An 18,012-nucleotide genomic window follows, 5' to 3' on the forward strand; every position below is an offset into this window, starting at 1 on the left:
AAGGAAAACGAAGGAGAGAGTTGAGCAAGACACTAGAATTATCCTCCCTATGTCTAGGAAACAGCGGTGGAACCGTAAAACCAGGGCGGTGTTGTGGTTCAGGCACAGGATGGGGCCTCGGAAGATCTGGGTTCAAACTCCCATCTCTGCCCCCGATGCCCTGTGTGACAACGTAGGACAAGTCACTTAACCTCTGTGTCCTAGTTTCCCACTATACATTGGGGATAGTACTGATCTGCTTTATTCTCAGGACCTCACTGATGCTTGTGGCAATAATGGACCCATAGGATATACCTACACTTCACACTAAACCCAGGCTCTGACTTAGGTTTGAGCCCAAGGCCCCCTTCCGTCCACACACAAATCAGCCTGACTCAGGATCTGGGTCCTAGGACCTTGCTAGTGGGGTGGGTCAGAGCCAGAGTCCCTCTGAGACTTGGGTCCAAGCACTGTCATTTTGTAGTACGAACACAACTCAGACCTCAGGCCCGAGTCAGAAGGTCTATGCAGTGTGGTAGACACATTGAGTGTAGACTCAGGTCCAGCAATCGTAAACCCGGGTATGCAACGCGGTGTGGACGCTCAAGAGCAGGCTTGGAAACACCAAGTCCACAAGGCCGAGTCCCACAGACCTAGACTGGCAATGCAGTGTGGACGTACCCAGAGGAACTTCGATAAATAAGGCAGCTGCACAGAATGGACCTGAAAACAGCAGTAGATGAGATTGTGGCTTCACATCATGCCAGGACGTGGCCCTCTAAGAGTGTTTTACCTTCTCCGACACCACCCAGAACAGCTGGCACTCGGATTCCTCCTGGGAGCCTGCCTCTCCCACAATGCTGGCAAGAGAGATGATGCCACCCCAGAAAGCTTATACCATGCACACCGTATGCCGCACGCTCACACACACAGAACTAGCATCTTAACACCCTCCACTGCGCCGTGCTGGTGTTGTGAGCTCCTCTGAGCCGGGGCCATCATCACCAGTCTCCGACAGGGCCGAAAATTTCAATAGTGCCTAAATCCCCCGGACTCCCAGAGGGACTTGGGCTCTTAAAGCACTTTTGAAAATGTTCCCTATTATCTGCTCTCAACCAATAACAGCATGAACAGCAGCAGCACTCGGTAGGAGCCGATACTCTTATCTATTATATTAGCCTACTTGGGGCATAAAAACTTGAGCTAGAACTACTATTTGGGGTACCTTCGTGATTATGGGATGCCCCTGATGGTGTTTCTAGCTACTCCACATATTGCCCCCAAAGGAGAGCCAGCCATATTTCTCTCCCCCACCATCCCCCACTTCAACTCTGAAAACATCTCCGGCTTTTATTTTGGTCTTAATCAAATTTAATTGTAAGGAAGGCGCTGCTGACAAATAGTTACCCAGGCAGGTGGGACTCAGGACTCTGTCACTGAAATCACTCTGTGGCCTTGGGAAAGTCATTAACTTTTGTGCCTCAGTTTCTCCTGTCAACTGGGAAGCACTGTTGCATTAATTTCCATGGAATAAATGGGCCCGAAGAGTCAAAGGTGTTAACGTGACCCTGTCCCTGGCCCCCCACTTTTAACCAAGGTCCAGGGTTTGGTATATAGGGCCCTCAGCCTGCTGACTACCATGGCAAACACACAATTCAAATGTTTTTAACCTTTCCTTAACGATATAGAAAAGAAGGAAAAACAGGGAAAGTGTTTGAAATGGAAGTCGTGACGTCAGGTTTTGATTTGAACACTGTCCCATCTTCCCTTTTGCTACAGTCTCTTTGGAAGGAAAACCCCCCACCTGACAGTCTCTTCGCAGGCACTGAAAAGGGAACAGCAGTCCGTTTGGGGGCAAAGAGAAGCAGTTAGCTGAGATGGGCGGGAGCTGTAAAGTCCAAGCCTGTTTCCCTGAAGACAAAACAAGACGAAGACGCACAAGAGGGGAGAGAAAAGAACAGCAAAGACAGAAAATGCCGCTGCTTCTGTCTCTGGAGTAGATTCTCAGTCGCAGCCTCACTGCCAGAGAGACACAGGCCCAGCGCACGGTCTTATCAGCCACTCCGAAACCTGCCAAACTTGTACCAGCATTGGGCTGTTTAAGGCATCGCTTTTGTCAGTCACCGTCACACAGCAGTGATGCAAAATATGCAGTCTTGGCCGGCTAAGCCAGGCTCTTCTTACACAGAAGGCAGTAGGCGAGGGATAGAAAAGAGAAGCAATAAGGGGGGGAAGGGAAAGAACGCATCGGGTCCGTCTACACTGCAAAAGATGGACCTGCAGCAGCGAGTATCAGCGCCTGGGTCTACAGATTCAGACTTGCGGGATGGGGCTAAAAGTAGCAGGGTAGAAGCGTAGAGCCCTGCGCGGATGCAAAATTTGTATCCGCATCCAACCCGGAAACATGGTCTGTGGAGATCTGTAGCTTTTGCAGGGCTCTATAGATGTGCCCGCTCGGGTGGGAGCCTGAGCTCTGAGACCCATCCCCCTCGTTCCAGTCTGAGCGAGAATGTCTACGCAGCTATTTTTAGCCCCGTAGCACGTGTCCCCGAGACCGAGTCTTTAGACCCAGGCTCTGAGATTTGCTGCTGCGGGGTATTTTTTGCAGTGTAGACACACCCTTTCAGGATGGGGAGACAAACCTCACATCCCAGGTGGTGGTTTGGATTTAGCCGGAGCTGGTGGACGTGTTGATGTTAGCAGGGTCCCTCACTCTGGCCCAGTCTGATCAGGACGTCTCAGGATCAGGGCGACAAAGCCCATCCTGAGCACAGATAGTGGGGCAGGTGAGCCTCTCCTGTGTGCAAGCAAGCAGCCAGCCATGGAGGCAGGCACCCACAGCCGCAACCAGCAAAGGAAACCAGGCCTGCTAGAAAGGAGAGGGTGCAGAGAAGGAAGGGTGGCAGCGAGACCTGGGCTAGGCAACAGCCCCGCCCCAGGCTACCTCCAAGAAAACAGCCAGGAGACTAAAGGAGATGGCAGCAAGCCCAAAAAGTGAAGGGCTGACAGGGTTAATGGGAGGTGAGGCTCCAGGAACTGACCTGACAGAGCAAACGGAGGAGGGTCTGGCAGGAGAGGTGGCGACCCCTCGAGAGACCACACCAAGTGACGGCAACAGACCCCCCCAAAAGGGAGTGGAGGGTAGAACAGCCCAACCCCTCGTTATTTTGTTACGAATTAAGCCTAATTTCTGACACACCAATTTTGGCTCACTGAGTGCCGATCCCACCCATCTCTCCTTGAATTGTAGCAGGAGGCCTTTTTGTTTGGATAATTCAGACTGTCTCCCTTTTGCCCCTCTCCCCCACCAACATTTACCACTACGGGTTATTGATAACCGTTTTCAAACACATAAAAGGTTGTTACAAGGAGGAGGGTGAAAAATTGTTCTCGTTAACCTCTGAGGATAGGACAAGAAGCAATGGGCTTAAATTGCAGCAAGAACGGTTTAGGTTGGACATTAAGAAAAACGTCCTGTCAGGGTAGACAAGCACTGGAATAAATTGCCAAGGGAGGCTGTGGAATCTGTCACTGGAGGTTTTTAAGAACAGGTTGGACAAACACCTGTCAGGGATGTAGTCCTGCCTTGAGTGCAGGGGACTGGACTAGACGGCCTATTCAGATCCCTTCCAGTCCTACAATTCTATGGCGACACTTCATAATCTTCTATCCACTTTCCCACAGTCAAGCTCACAAGTCGGGTAGACCTACCAGGCCCTAATTCCCACCACAGGACTTCCATCTCCCTTATGTGGGTGTTGGCAAACTTCATTATTGCTCCTAAAGGGATCAGAGATCTTTGGATGAAAGTTGCTACATAAAAGGATTTTTAAGTGGCCACATTTCTGCCATTCTGGAAGCACCCATTGAGGCCATTTGTTGACCCCGTCCCTAAACTCTAGGGCGAAACCCCTTTGGGTTGTTTTATGATGGGGAGGAAGGGGCTCCCATCCCTGCCCGTTGAGAACATGCACCAAGCTCCAGACATTAGCAAAGGCTGGGAGAGGAAGCGTATAAAAGCTGCTGATCATTGCTGCTGTGGCTAAGCGTTGACTCAACGATGGCTTTAACTCTCCCTTACACTGGAGCACAAACCTTGACGGGTTCCTTATTTGGACACTCTCCAAGAGTCAAGGACAGAGGGAACCAATCCAGTAATTCCCTGAGCTATAAACAGGAGGTGCTAGTTCACTGCTTTGTCTTCAAGGCCATGCCAACGCTGGTTTTAGATAACTCACACTATGTCAACTTCCAGCAGGGTCAGCTGTTTTCTACGTGCCACTGGAAGGTGAATCGGGCAGGGAGCTCATTCTCTGGAGATGAATCAAAAGTAGAGCCCCAAACTCCAGGCACAGCAAAGACTTTGGAGTTGAATGTTTACAGCAATTGGCACACAGGGCATAGTCCGACATCAGTTCCAGTTTCCACAGAGGAGACAAAGCTATTCAGCTCCCCCTTAACCCAACAAACATCGTTCTCCTCCTCAACTTCCTCCACCTCCTTTGATCTCTACAGCTCTTACCTTGACCAAGAAGTTGCCATCCTTCTCCTGGGTGACCATGACCACGGAGTCATGGAGCTTCTCGTCGAAGTGCACGTGGGAGTGTGCTCCTTCCTCAGGCTGGCTGGTGGCGAAGCGGACACCACCCACTTTAGGCTTTGTGCCTGCAAGGGGAGAAGACCCAAGCATGATTTAGCTCCCCTCAGAGCTTCCACAATCCCCAGCCCGCGAAGCAGAGGAAACACTGAGGCACATCTCAAGGCGATGGCCTGGCCCGAGTGCTCAGTCAGCAAGTCTCAGATGGGGATCGTAATGGGGTCTTGCAGGGGGATGTAGGGGCATGACTCAGCACTGATTTACTAGGAGAATTACACCGTGACCCTGCAAGTCCCAGCAGAATCGATGCATAGTGCAAGTCCTAGCGAAGCACTTGCGCCAAGCTGGGTCCCTAAAATTAGACATTTAAAAAGAAAAGGCCCGATTTTTCTTCCTGGTGCTGAGCGCCTGCAACTCCCCTCAGCTTCAGCAGGAATTGGGGGTGCTCAGCATCTCTGAATCACCATAAATTGGTGCCTAGATTTAGGTACCACGGACCCTCCCCACCCCCATGACCAGAAATAGATTCTTGATATGCCACCCAGGTTTTCCATTGCTCCCGTCACTCCGAATTAGAACCCCAGCCCCCGAGCCTATTCTGAGCACTCTCTCTCCTTCCCAGGGACATGAGCTAGGCACAACACTACGTCCCACTCTCTTACTCACTGCTAAACCGAGCTGTGCAGACTCAGCCCTTAATCTTTCCTTGCGGGGCCCTCTAGCACCCGGATCCTTTTTTCTTCTTCTCTGAACTTCCTCCACTTTTCCCACAGCTTCCTGCATCTACCTCTTCCTGGAGGTGCCCAGCAGCAGAGGGGGGTCTCACCATAGGCCTAGAAAGAGGGACTCTCCCCAGCCCCCAATTCCTTCCCGGCTCCTCGGCATGCAGCCTCTGCAGATACAGCCCAGCAGAACTGCAGTGGCGTGGCTATGGGCGGAGACAGTCACTGGTTTGTCCGAGACCCATCTCCTCAGTTCAGGGCGCTTTGCACCCAGCTCAAAGGAGATTGCCCAGTATCCACAAATTGCCGGCAGTACAAGGCTGCATCCGTACCAGCGCAAGCAAGGCAGTAGTATAATCCCACTGCATTGCTTCCCACCCCACAGATCAGGTCCAGAGAACACAGTGGTCAAAGTGCCGATGCCCTGTTTTATACCAGCACCGGAACTGGGGGAGCTGAGCCGGGCTGGTTAGTGCCACATGGGAAGCCAAGTCATCAACTGGCCCATACAATTTTGTTGCCTGATGTGATGGAACCACTCCTTAGTTACCGCAGAGGAAGTGGTTAAACCACCACCACCTGGAGTCTTTACATAGAGATCGGCCGTTGCTCCAGAAGGTATTTTCTAGCTAAACCACAAGTTACCGGGCTCTCTAATGTTCACTTAGTTCTATTACAGCAGCGCCTCGGGGACCCCAGTCAAAGATCAGGGCTTCTCTGTGCTATACGGGAAAGTAGCAGAGACCGTCCCTGCCCCCAGAAGCTTACAACGGAGCTATCCCAGGAGGTGATGTTAAGGAAACAGACAAGTAGTAGCAAAGAACAGTTCCCTCCACTGCCCAAATCCGTGGGGGGGAGGTTCTCTCGCCTGTGCCATGCAGGTCAGACGAGATGGTCAGAACGGTCCCGTCTAACCTTAAAATCCACGAGTCTTCATCACTCTCGCTCAAAAACCAAAACAGGCAGGAAGGCTCAAGTCGGACCATCGTAAAAGGAAACTGTGAAACTTGCAAAAGAGCCTCTTAAATCACAGCCCTTTTCCCTGGAAACCTGCGTTCCTCAAAGGACATTGGCCGTTATTGTTCTCCTGCTACAAAGAGAGTAACAAAGCCTTTGAAGGGCAGAGAACCCACACAGCTCTGTCAATGGTATTAGCGCTAATCCATCAGCGCTTTGCTCTGCAGGCTGCTTTTGCCAAAGCCGGCTTTTGCCAAAGGAAACAGTCTCCCCACAAAGCCCATACTCGCAATTAAGCCCAGCTGTGTAATCGCCAGTTGTAAAAAGAAGCGTTTGTTTCGTTATTAAAACATCACGCCGAGCCATTTACTGCAAAAGGACACGCGGTCCTAGGACCGAATCTCCCGCTGGGGGCAGTCAGGGCAGCTCTTCTGGGTTCAATAGAGCTGCCTGGATTTACATCGGCTGGGGATCCCGGCACGGCAGGACACCAGCGCCGATTCCGAATGACGCAAACAAAAAAATCAGGCCTCTGCTCCAGCAGGTAGAGACACAAAGAGGGAGCGCTCTGATGCACAGGAAGGAAGCCTCTTACGGGGAAGGAACCCGGATCCTACACCCTGCCCCACCCCCCAGCCTTCTCTGCCATCTTCTCATCAGGATGACTGCCTGGGACTCCACCCTACCTGGTGGGATTGTCACCATTGTTGCTGCTGTCCTTCCACCACACCCACTGCGGCTCCAGGGACAGACTGCTCCAGCTCTGCCCACTCCCAGTGCCAACAGGGGCTAACACACCTGCCTTTCCCGTGGCATTTGGCAAACCAACCGTTCCTCCGCTCAGAGCATCCCCATGGCACAAGCCGTTACTTCACCTATCACAGTCCAAATCAGACTGTGCAGAACAGGCATCAGAAGCCAAGTACCAGACATTAACGGCCGTACGCTACGCAGGAGCATCACGCAGGCACGAGCCTGACGCAGGGAGCACATGGCAACCGGAACTAAGACGGATATTGACCAATGCAAGATCCACTGCCAACGAATGAGACACGGCCTCATCAGTGACGAAGCCCACGCCCTGCATCACCAAGCCCAATTCCAAAAAGAGGTGGCTGGGGTAAGACAAAGTCATTCGAATTCATTCCTCTGACAGCAGAAACCAGAGCCAAAGCTAACAGATTTTATGCTCATTTACAGACCCAAAGCTAACGAGCTCACGAAGGAGATGGCTAGGAAATACCCAGACCAGCCATCCTGGGAGATTTCAACATTCAGGTCAACGAGGCTGCAGATGCAAAAGCCCCAAATCTCCTCCCCTCACTCCCCTCCCTCGGACGTTCACAGGTGGCCCCTGGTCCAGCCCACCCAGGCTGTCATGCCCCAGGCCTTGCTCTTCAGTTCTGCTATCAATATCAAGGAGATCGCAATCCAGCCACTGCCCTGAGCAGACCAGCCCCTCACTAAGGCCTGGTCTACACACCAGGCAGCTTATGTTGACCTAATGCTGTCAGCGTCTGCACTACAATGGTACTCCCGCCAATGAAAGGCGTAGTGCTTAGACTGACGTGGTTAGGGTGACACAGTGTCCGTGTAGACAGACACTACATTACTTACATGGCCTGTTGTCTGACAGCCCAAGCTGTAAGCCCAACAGGGGCTCAATTTCGCAGCAGGGACACTACCAGCAGTGAAATTGACATTCTTGTCAGTTCCATGGCTGCTATTATTTCACATTTCAGCCCCGGCTCTGGCTGTTGCTCCGGGTACGGGGGACTCCAGCTGTGACCCACGGGCGGCTGTCACTCCGCCCACACTCCAGCTGTCAGTGCCCCACAATGCCCCACTTCCATCGGTGCAAGCGCTCCTGGTGAGGACGTGCACCACCGGCAGAAGGAGGGCAGTGTGGACACCAACAGCCGATTTAATTGTTGTGGCAGCAGTAGGTCGACCTAACTTACGTCTACCCAATTCTGTAGTGTAGACAAGCCCTACAGCAGTGGGCCAGAGCTCTCCCAGCTCCCAGGCAACGAGAGCCCCGCGTCTCTGATTTGACCACACAGACCCCACCAAATCCCAAAGCCACAGCAAAGCAGCATTCCCCCCACAGGACAAGAAGTTGAGGACTTGGTGAAGCGATGGCCCCAGCAGCCCCTCCCTCCCCATCGCCCGCATCTCCGCGGCTCCCGACTCCCGGCGCCAGATGAAGAAAGGGGCTGGAAACTCGAGCGCCGATGGCAGAAAACAAAGGCTGCTAAACACAGGATGAAACCTAATGGATCCCACCAAGTCTATGCTGAGGTTGGATTACAGGCCAAGAGAACCTGCCTAGCAGCCTCCACTGACGCGGACGTGTCCCGCCCCAAGGAGCAAGTCAGGGTGGTGAACCCTTCGCCAATCCTGCTTGTCTCCAGCCTGCACCAGAACAGAGCACCAAGCGCTGCGCAGAGCGATCAGCCGACCGCACTGAAACGATCACACATGTTCGGGAAGGCCTGTCCGACAGCCTGGATCCACCCGCCTGCACCCACCTACCAGCCCCCTGCAGTCCCAGCGCTCGGCCCACTCACTCCTTTACAATGTCCAGAACGTCCTGAGGACACTCGACCCAAGAGCTGTGACTCCAGCCCTGCCCCTCCCGGCTGGTGGGAGTCAGGAGCCTCGGAGACCACTCCTGGCTGGACCAGCCCACACCTGGCTCAGGGCAGGAATCGTCCCTTCCTCCTCCAAACACGCAATAGCCTGACCAACCCTGAAGAAACCCACCCTGGGCACATCGGCTCTAGCCAACAGCCACCTGCTGTTGAAGCTCCGTTCCTGAGCAAACTCACAGAGAGGCAGCCATAGGCCGCCTACAAGCCCATCTAAGTGACACCACTAGCCTAGACCTGGCACAAACTGGATTCAGGCCAGGACATGGGATTGGAACCACGTTAGTGGTTCTGACGATGATCTGTCAGTGGACAGAGGGCAGGCGTCCATTTCCATCCCCCTGGGCCCCTCTGCAGCATTCGACACCATCACCCGTGGGATACTGCTGTGGTGGCAGGGCCCAGGGTAAGGCACTAGAATGGTTTGAGACGTTCCTGAGGAGAGATGGGAATCTGCACCTCCATCGATGGACCCCTCCTCTGGGGAGTCGCACAGGGATCAATTCTCTCTCTGGTCCTATTCAACATCGATGTGCAGCCAGGAGGTGAACGGGTCAGACGACACGGAGTCAGTGCCAGCAATAGGCAGAGGAGACACCGCTCCACCTCTCCTTCACCACACACGGCCACCAGCCCGGCCCAGTGCCTGGAGGAGATCAGCTCCTGGATGAAGAGCAGCTGGCTGAAGCTGAACCTAAGCCAGATAGAGGTGAAGGTACTTTGAGGCGTCTGCTGCCACAGCACAGTCTCCTTTGGTGGAAAGTTCACATCCACAATTGGCAGAGGTGAAAGTAAGCCAGTCCGGCCCGGTGTACCGGTAAGGAAGTGCTGACCGTACCGGCAGGGCCACTGCTTGGGGGGGGCGGGGAGAAGGGGCAGTTGCCCCGTGGCCCAGCGATTTAAAGGGCCCGCGGCTCCCGTTTGCTGCTGACGCCACCGCGCCTGCAGTCGGAGCCCTGGGCCCTTTAAATCGCTGCCAGAACCCCGGTGTAGCAGTGGGTCAGGCAGCACTAGAGGGCTGGCTGGGGGATTTTGGCCCCAGCCCCACCCCTTCTGGGGGCCCAGAGCCGCCCCCCCACCTTGCCCAGGACCCCAGCAATCCTGCATAACAGTAAGTCATTTAAGTTACTCACCCCTGACAAATGGTCAATTCAGTCCATAGTCTAGGAGTACTCTTGGATTCCCTGCTGACGCTGAGCTCTCACATAAAAAGCATGGATGCTGCTAACATCACTGGTTGCTAGGAAACGCCATCCCATTGTGGAGGACAAAGACCTGGCCTCAGTTATTCACGCCTTTGTCACCTCCCCGATGGACTCTCCAGCAATGCAATATTGTGACCTCAAGAGCCCCTTAATGCCCAATGGCAAAGGTTTCACTACCATGTAGCAGCTACGCCCATCACACCTGACAAACTCACTACACCTAACACACTGCTCTCATGACACTTCCCTGTAAGGATGCCGTGTGAGATATCAAATGAAAGCTGGTGACACACTGGTAATTAATATCACTGTGAACTCTGTGTATTAACATTAGAAGGAATTATGGATACTTACTGATGCTTTACAGTCTGTTAACCAAAGGGATGATCAGGTTTTCTTCCAGACAAGACAGAGGATCATTATCTCCCTGCGCCTAATGTAAATTGAGCATGGTGATGTCAGAAACAATGGATGGTTCATTTGCATCAGAGGTAAACAGGAGGCGCAAACAGCCCTGAGGATGTGAAATCAGCATGGGAGACACAGGATTCAGAACAAAGACAAAGACAATAAGACGACTTGTTGGCTATCCAGCACTGAGGGAACAAAGGGGTCAGCGCTCTGGACCTCTATGAATGGTGGCTCCTCGGCCATGTGTGCTGGTGATGCTAAGAAGTGGCTGTCGGTGAGAAAACTGCCTTCGACAAGGATTGTACCCTGTTCCGTTTTAGTCACTAGAAAGCGTATTACACTTTTGTTTCATTGTGTGTTTCTATTCTCTCAGCTTGGCATCAGTCAGATCTCTCTGTTCTTTATTAACAAACTCATTTTTGTTTTATTCTCACTTCACCTCCGTGCTGATCTATCGAGTGAGGTGGGCACCTCAGCTGAGCCGGTGGGCTGGTGTGGAATCGGTCTCTGGAAACAGTGCCCTTGATTTCTGCGGGCAGCCAGTGACAGGAGCTGCCTGTTGCACAGAGACTTTTCTGGAGAATTTGGGCACTGACGTACACCAAGGGTTATCCTGCAAGGCCAAGTCTGGACTGGCAGAGTCCTAAGGGTTTGTTTGGCTGGCTAACAGACTGGGGGGCGGGCAGCTGTCACACTGTTTAGCACCAACCAATTCCTCTTTGGCTAAGGCAGAGGGGTAACCGGGGTGACTTACAGATATCGCTAGACATGAAACCTGCAGCACTTCGGAAAGTCCAGCTCATACAGAACACTAGCAACACAGCTCCTTGGGCATGCCTGTCTGCCGCTCCCTACCCTGGCTGCCCATAGAAAACCGAGTCACGCCAAGGCACTCCACTGCCTGGGTATCTAAAACAGCCTAAAGCTCCGGGATGAAGATCACGGTCGACGCTTTCGCTCCTCTAGCCCATGGAAATTTCCACAATAAGGGGAAAGCTCGTCTGTGGAGGAGATGGAACTTTCTCAGGGCTGGTCCGAGCCTGTGAAATGAACGAAGGACCGTTGCACGCCCACCTCCCGCTCCACATGCCAGGCACTCTCTCCCGCCCTGCCGTCTCTTCCATCCACACAGTGCAATGTGGACGTTTACACATCAAAACAAGACCCTAGCAAAACAAAACACTGCCCAGCACACACAGTTCTCCCCCTGGGGGCCAGGATAAGAGCGAGAGAATGAGCCCCATGTAACTAACGTTAGTCTCTGGGTTTAACGTACTCAGATGCTCTGGTGACGAGGACAGTATCAGAGCCCTCGTGGAACAGATGCTCTCTAAAGATAGCTCAATCGTGACTCTGAACAAACAGGAAAGCAGCAATGAATTAATGTGGAAACCTGAGCCCACACTTCCTGCCTTCCCCTCCCCCTGCCCTTACCAGGGCTGGGCTTCTGTTTTCGAACACAAACCTCTGCCCACTGCCCTTTCGCTCGCTGGGGCCCTGCTCTGCATTACTGGCTTCCCACCTGCCACCTCTCCTCCAGCCACAAATCCGGGCAGCACCAGACGGGATTTGGAGGCGGCACTATTAAAGCAAAGGACTTCCAGGCCCCTGGAACAAAGGAGAACAAACTGCGCATTCCTCACCTTTTTGGCTTCTTTCTGATGGGTTAGATGCACTACTACATGACCTCTCAAGGTCCCTCCAAGCCCGACCCTTCAATGATTCTGTCCCCACTCCCTTCTCAATTTGCCCACGTGTGTCTTTCCACATGACAAGGGTATTTCTCCCTTCACATTCTGCCCAGGAAAGCCCAACTCAGCAGCAGCTCTGACCTGAATATAGGGCCCCAGACACCATCAGCACAGAGTCCAAACGTGTCTAGCATCTGCAAAGCCTTTTACAATGGACCATCGCTCCGACGCATGGCCTTGTTAAACAGACATCTAGCCGGGCGCAGTCTCAAACAACCCACAAGATGACAGGGCGTGATAACTCTGAACTGCACATTCTTGGGTTTTGTTCTCTTAAGAGGCAGCAATGAAAACTACTCAACCTCCCGAGGGTCCCAAACACAACAACGGCCGCCAAGATATTGTAAAATCAAAGTGGTTTAAAACTTTGTGGGTCAGATCTTCAGCTACCTCAGCCAAGGACGCGTGTGTTTAAAGAGCTTCATATAAATACAATATTTTGTCACTTCCTACTTTCTGTTGAGTGAGGACCATAGGCACTGATTTCTAATTTACCCATCCACCCGAGGTCCCACCCCCACTCCGCCCCTTTCCCCGAGGCTCCGCCCTCGCTCTGACCCCTCCCACCCACCACTCACTGCTCTCCGTCCTCCCCCAAGCCCCTCCCTGAGACACCAAACAGCTGTTTGGCAGCAGCAGCTGATAAGCTTTTTGGCAGCGTGGGTACTAAGCACCCATTAATTTTCTCTGTGGGTACCCCAGCCTGGAACACCCACAGAGTCGATGCCTGTGTGGAGGATGCTCATGCACTCTGCCCAAAATACGCTTAAACCCAGTTTAGAGGGGATGTGGTAAGAGGAGTTACAGGTTAGGAAGAGGCAAAAGACCAAGCCCCAGATCCTGAAAGGTATTTAGGTGCCTAACTCATACCGGGAGATGGGTGCCTAAATACCTTTGAGGATTTGGGCCCCAGTGTTATTCCCACTGCAGCAGCCCCTTAGGGCCCATAGTCAGAGACCAGGGCCCAGGCAGGCCACTTGTGTGGTATTAAACCAGACAGCCCTGCTTTTCTAAGGTTTGCCCCCATCCAGGACTGACACAAAACCGGACACGGCTTTGTCCGGCATCAGACTGGGAAGCCCTTTTGAAGAGCGGTTATTTCCAGCTGCTCAGCCACGCCCGCCCATGTCAGCCAATCATAGCAGGCAATAGCCTTGATTGATGGTGTGACGTTATTGACATAAACTGTGACCGTATAGATCATTGTGGCAACCACTGTTATATATTTGCAGCAAATAATGTACAAAGGTTGTCGTGTGAGGTGTTTATGAAGCGGTTATGTTTTGCTGGTTATAATTATGCTAGCTGTATGTGTGTATCATTTTTGTATTTGAAGTTAAGAATATGGGCTATGTACTTGTATCTCAAATGTATTTGATTCCAAGTAGCCTCAGTGAAGCATTTGGTCAGCTTCTTGAGAAGGGACTATTCTCAGTAAGTGCCCAATCAAGAAACACTTAAATGACAATGAACTTTGGGACATGCCAATTCACATCTGAACTTTCCTGGGAACGTTCAAACTAACATGTAAACAATGGCGTCGGCCTGCAAACTGAGTCATGCATGGACATGTGACTTGCCCATGTGACTCCAGACTCCATCTTGCTGTTGTGATTTTCCACAGTAAGAACAAAAGGGGCCCTTCCATGGGCAGAGAATATAAAAGGCCCTGAAAACTCCTCCATTTTGTCTTCAATCCTGCTTCTGACCTCTGGAGGAACTTTGCTAGAAACTGAAGCTCTGAACAAAGGACTGAATGACCCATCCCAGCTGGGGATGTTCCAGAGACTTGATGTGAACCTGCAGTTTATTCCATCATTGCTACAAGCCTGAACCAAGAACTTTGCCATTACTGTATGTAATTCTATTTAACCAATTCTAGCTCTCATCTATATTTCCTTCTTTTTATGAATAAACCATTAGATTTTAGATTCTAAAGGATTGGCAACAGCGTGATTTGTGGGTAAGATCTGACTTGTGTATTGACCTGGGTCTGGGGCTTGGTCCTTTGGGATCAGGAGAACCTTTTCTTTTACTGGGGTATTGGTTTTCATAACCATTCGTCCCCATAACGAGTGGCACTGGTGGTGATACTGGGAAACTGGAGCGTCTAAGGGAATTGCTTGTGTTACCTGTGGTTAGACAGTGGGGTAAAACCAAAGTCCTCTCTGTCTGGCTGGTTTGGTGCCTTAGAAGTGGAGAAACCCCAGCCTTGGGCTCTAACTGCCCTGCTTGAAGCAATTTGTCCTGAATTGATACTCTCAGAAGCATCCCACCAAGGGCAGCATCGTTACAGTGGCGTAGTCGTGCTAGGATCCACATCACCAGGTCAACTGAGCTTTGGATCAAAACCCCACGCTATCCAAATTTGAATTTTGGGATTGAGAGTTTTGTTGGTTAAAGATCAGTGACCATAAGCCAAAAAGCATCAGCAGAAGCAATGAAACTGCAAGCCTTGAGTCTGAGACAGCCTGCAGTTTGAACATGCACAGAAACTGACAGAAATTCAAATGAGAGCGAGGCAAGTCTTGGCCAGCTGGAGAACGCAGCTAAGGAAAGGAATGCTGAATTAGAGAAAGGAGCTGTTAAACGAGAGGAAAGGGCTCATAGGGATCATACTGAGCGGCTGGCTGCTGAGGAGAGGGTTGCCAGACTTAGGCTCCAAGTCAAAAAAAGCAAGGGAAGAACAGCTAAAATTGTATCCTTGTGGAAGTCCAGTTTATAAACTATGTTGGTCTGTCGTATTACTATGAGCAGTTTTCTGTGTTTAACCCGTTATGCTATAACCTAGGGGGGAATAGCGGTTTGTCTGTGCAAAAAAAGCAGTTTGTCTGTGAATGAAGTTTCTGAATGTCTGTCTAATGTCTCAGAAGTGAATCTGGAATTAGATCAAGCACAGAAAGATCTCATTGGGCAGGACAATGTTTCTCAGAAGCAAATTAAAGTGGATGGTCAGGTGAAAGCCCTACCTGAGGAAGGCAAGGAAAGTTTAAATGAGCTTAGGCAGCCTTGTGAGCTGATGGCTTTGTCTAGTCAGCAGTTTGGGAAGGCCAGGAGAGTGGAAGATGAGTGTCCCTATCCCTTACCTGTTACCTGTGTGGAGATTTGTAACAGTGAAGGAAATGTGCCTGTGTCCGTCAGGGGTATTGACTTGCCTATGGAGGGAGCTACCCCGGTCTCCAATCAGTTGTCTGTGAAGAGCCCTGTGTGCTGGGACAAAGGAAATAAAATCCCAAGCTGTGTGTCTGGTAAAGGAGAAGGTGTCTCCAGTTCTTTGTCTATAGAGCAGACAGAAGGTGCCTTTCAGCCTGTGAGGGTTAAGGGTAGTGCAGCTGTCTCAGAGTTGGTTCTGAATTCAACTAAAGCCCAGAAGGGAATGGTCCTGAGTTTGTGTCTGCTAGGGAGAATGGCACTGAAACTAGGTTGCATCCAGTTAGTGTCTTAGCAAAATCCCAGAGACCAGACAATTCTGGTGCTTGTATTTTGCCTGTTGCTAATGTGTGGCGGGAAAAGGATGTAGCAACTCTGTCTGATCAGTGTGATACCCTAGCCAGGGTGCAAGGAGAGCAGAAAGGTGATTTAACTGTGTTACCCACTGACAGTGTGGAAACTTGTAGCAAGAAGGAAAAGATTCCTGAACTTGTGTGGCAAAGGGAAGGAGAATGTTTCTAACCTTTTAACTATGAAATCTAGCAGTTTGCCTGAAAGGGGATTGTGTAGGAATCCGCCTGATGGGCCAAAGGTAATCCGGAATGTAAGGGAGACCCAGCAAGAGTCTGTTGTTGCTCAGGAAAGTGTTCCCTTGGAGCAAGCCCTAGGTGAAGAGGGTAAGGGCAGAATTTCTGTGGGGGGTGAATTGTTGCTTAAAGAAGCTCCTAGAGAAAGGAATCCTCATGGGAATCTGTGCAAGCAGTTTGCTACAACTGAAGGGTATGGAAGTAATTTTTTTTTATAGGGAGCTATACCTATCTCATAGAATTGGAAGGGACCTTGAAAGGTCATCAAGTCCAATCCCCTGCCTTCACAGCAGGACCAAGTACTGTCCCTGACAGATTTTTGCCCCAGATCCCTAAAGGGCCCCCTCAAGGATTGAATTCACAACCCTGGGTTTAGCAGGCCAATGCTCAAACCACTGAGCTATCCCTCCCCCCTTGACTTAATCAAGAAAGTTTCAGTTCCTAACAGCCAGAAATTTTCTGTTGTGAAAGGATCCACTGACTTTCCTTTTGAAAGATCCAGTGTGGATCGCTTAGAAAAGGTCTCAGATGAAATGAAAATTGTCAAGGAATTTGAACAGCCCTATAACCAAGTGACTGTTTGGCCAGCTTGTTGGGGAGGTATTGGGACAGGACTGTCTCCATGCTAATTCTGTGAGTGAGCAGTCTGTGCTTCAGGGTTTAAGGACAGATTTGGTTACAGGTGTTTCAGAGCAGAACAGTTTTATGGCGAAATGCTTAAGGATGCAGGGGAGAGCAAGCAAACTCTCACCCTCAGACTCTTTGGGTTTGTGTGGTATCTCTTTAAGACAGAGTCCAGCCTTGGAATTGGTAGCAGTTAAGGATCTGAAAACTGGTGAACAGGGTTCTGTCTGTGTTGATGCAAATTACCTGGCTGATAGGGAGAAGAAAGGTTTCAGAGTAGCAGCCATGTTAGTCTGTATCCGCAAAAAGAACAGGAGTACTTGTGGCACCTTAGAGACTAACAAATATATATGCTCAAATAAATTTGTTAGTCTCTAAGGTGCCACAAGTACTCCTGTTCTTTTTTTAGGGAGAAGAAAGACTTGCTAATAGCTCTTAGCAAAGAGAGCCCACCCAATCAGCCAGTGAATTCTGTTAAGCAAGAGAAATCAGGGTTTGATCCTACAGGACAAGGAGAAAAAAAGAACTTAATTTTGCAAAGGGAAGTCACAGGGTAACCCTAAAAGGCCCAAACCCCAATGGCATCGAGCCAAAGGTATGGCATAACAAAAATGATTGTAGATGGACACTTGCAATGGATTTGTTGCTATTGCTAATGGTAATTTTGGTAACTAATGTGTTGCTATTACCAAAAACTGTAAAAATATACTATGTGCCTAATCTTTTGGAAAATCCCTTGATCATGCTAAGAGTGATACATAAGAACACACTTTATGTTAAAAGGCCTTGTAATACGGATGGTTCACAGTTAGGGTATGTCTACACTACCTGCCAGATCGGCAGGTAGTGATCGATCTATCAGGGATCGATGTATCATGTCTCGTCTAGACGCAATAAGTCGATCCCCATCGACTCCGGAACTCCACCAGGGCGAGAGGTGGGAGCGGAGTCGACGGGGGAGCGGCGGCTGTCGATCCCGCGCCGCGAGGACGCGAAGTAAGTCAATCTACGTCGATCTAAGATATGTCAACTTCAGCTACGCTATTCTCGTAGCTGAAGTTGCGTATCTTAGATCGATCCCCCTGCAGTGTAGACCAGGCCAAAGTGCCTGTAAACCATCTTGGAACTTTTCACAGGAAAAAAGACATTCCAAGCCTAAAGTGCTGTATAAAAGGGGAAACTGAGGCACACTAGCATATTGCTTTCACGGCTAAATGCCAAGATTCCTGTACTATGGATAACATTAATATCTACATTGTCTTGATATTAATTGGGTTCCAAACATTTGCCAGAGCTTGGATGGATAAAGCTATGTCCTTTAGCTCTTGGCAAGATCACATGAGGCATACAGGAACCATGTTCCAAGAGCAGATCCAAT

General features: G+C 50.7%; 1 protein-coding gene across 1 annotated transcript in view; it reads right to left on the minus strand.

The window, feature by feature from the left end:
- CUNH20orf27 (chromosome unknown C20orf27 homolog) overlaps positions 1 to 18,012 on the minus strand; it is a 119,042-nt gene that overhangs the window by 91,149 nt on the left and 9,881 nt on the right. Inside the window, exon 2 of the mRNA XM_024207034.2 lies at positions 4,502 to 4,644. Coding sequence (XP_024062802.1) covers positions 4,502 to 4,644 — 143 coding nt within the window. The remainder of the gene's footprint in view (positions 1 to 4,501; positions 4,645 to 18,012) is intronic.

Source organism: Terrapene carolina, unplaced genomic scaffold, assembly GCF_002925995.2.
Source record: "Terrapene carolina triunguis isolate 2854851 unplaced genomic scaffold, T_m_triunguis-2.0 Scaffold633, whole genome shotgun sequence".
Classification (NCBI taxonomy): Eukaryota; Metazoa; Chordata; order Testudines; family Emydidae; genus Terrapene; species Terrapene triunguis.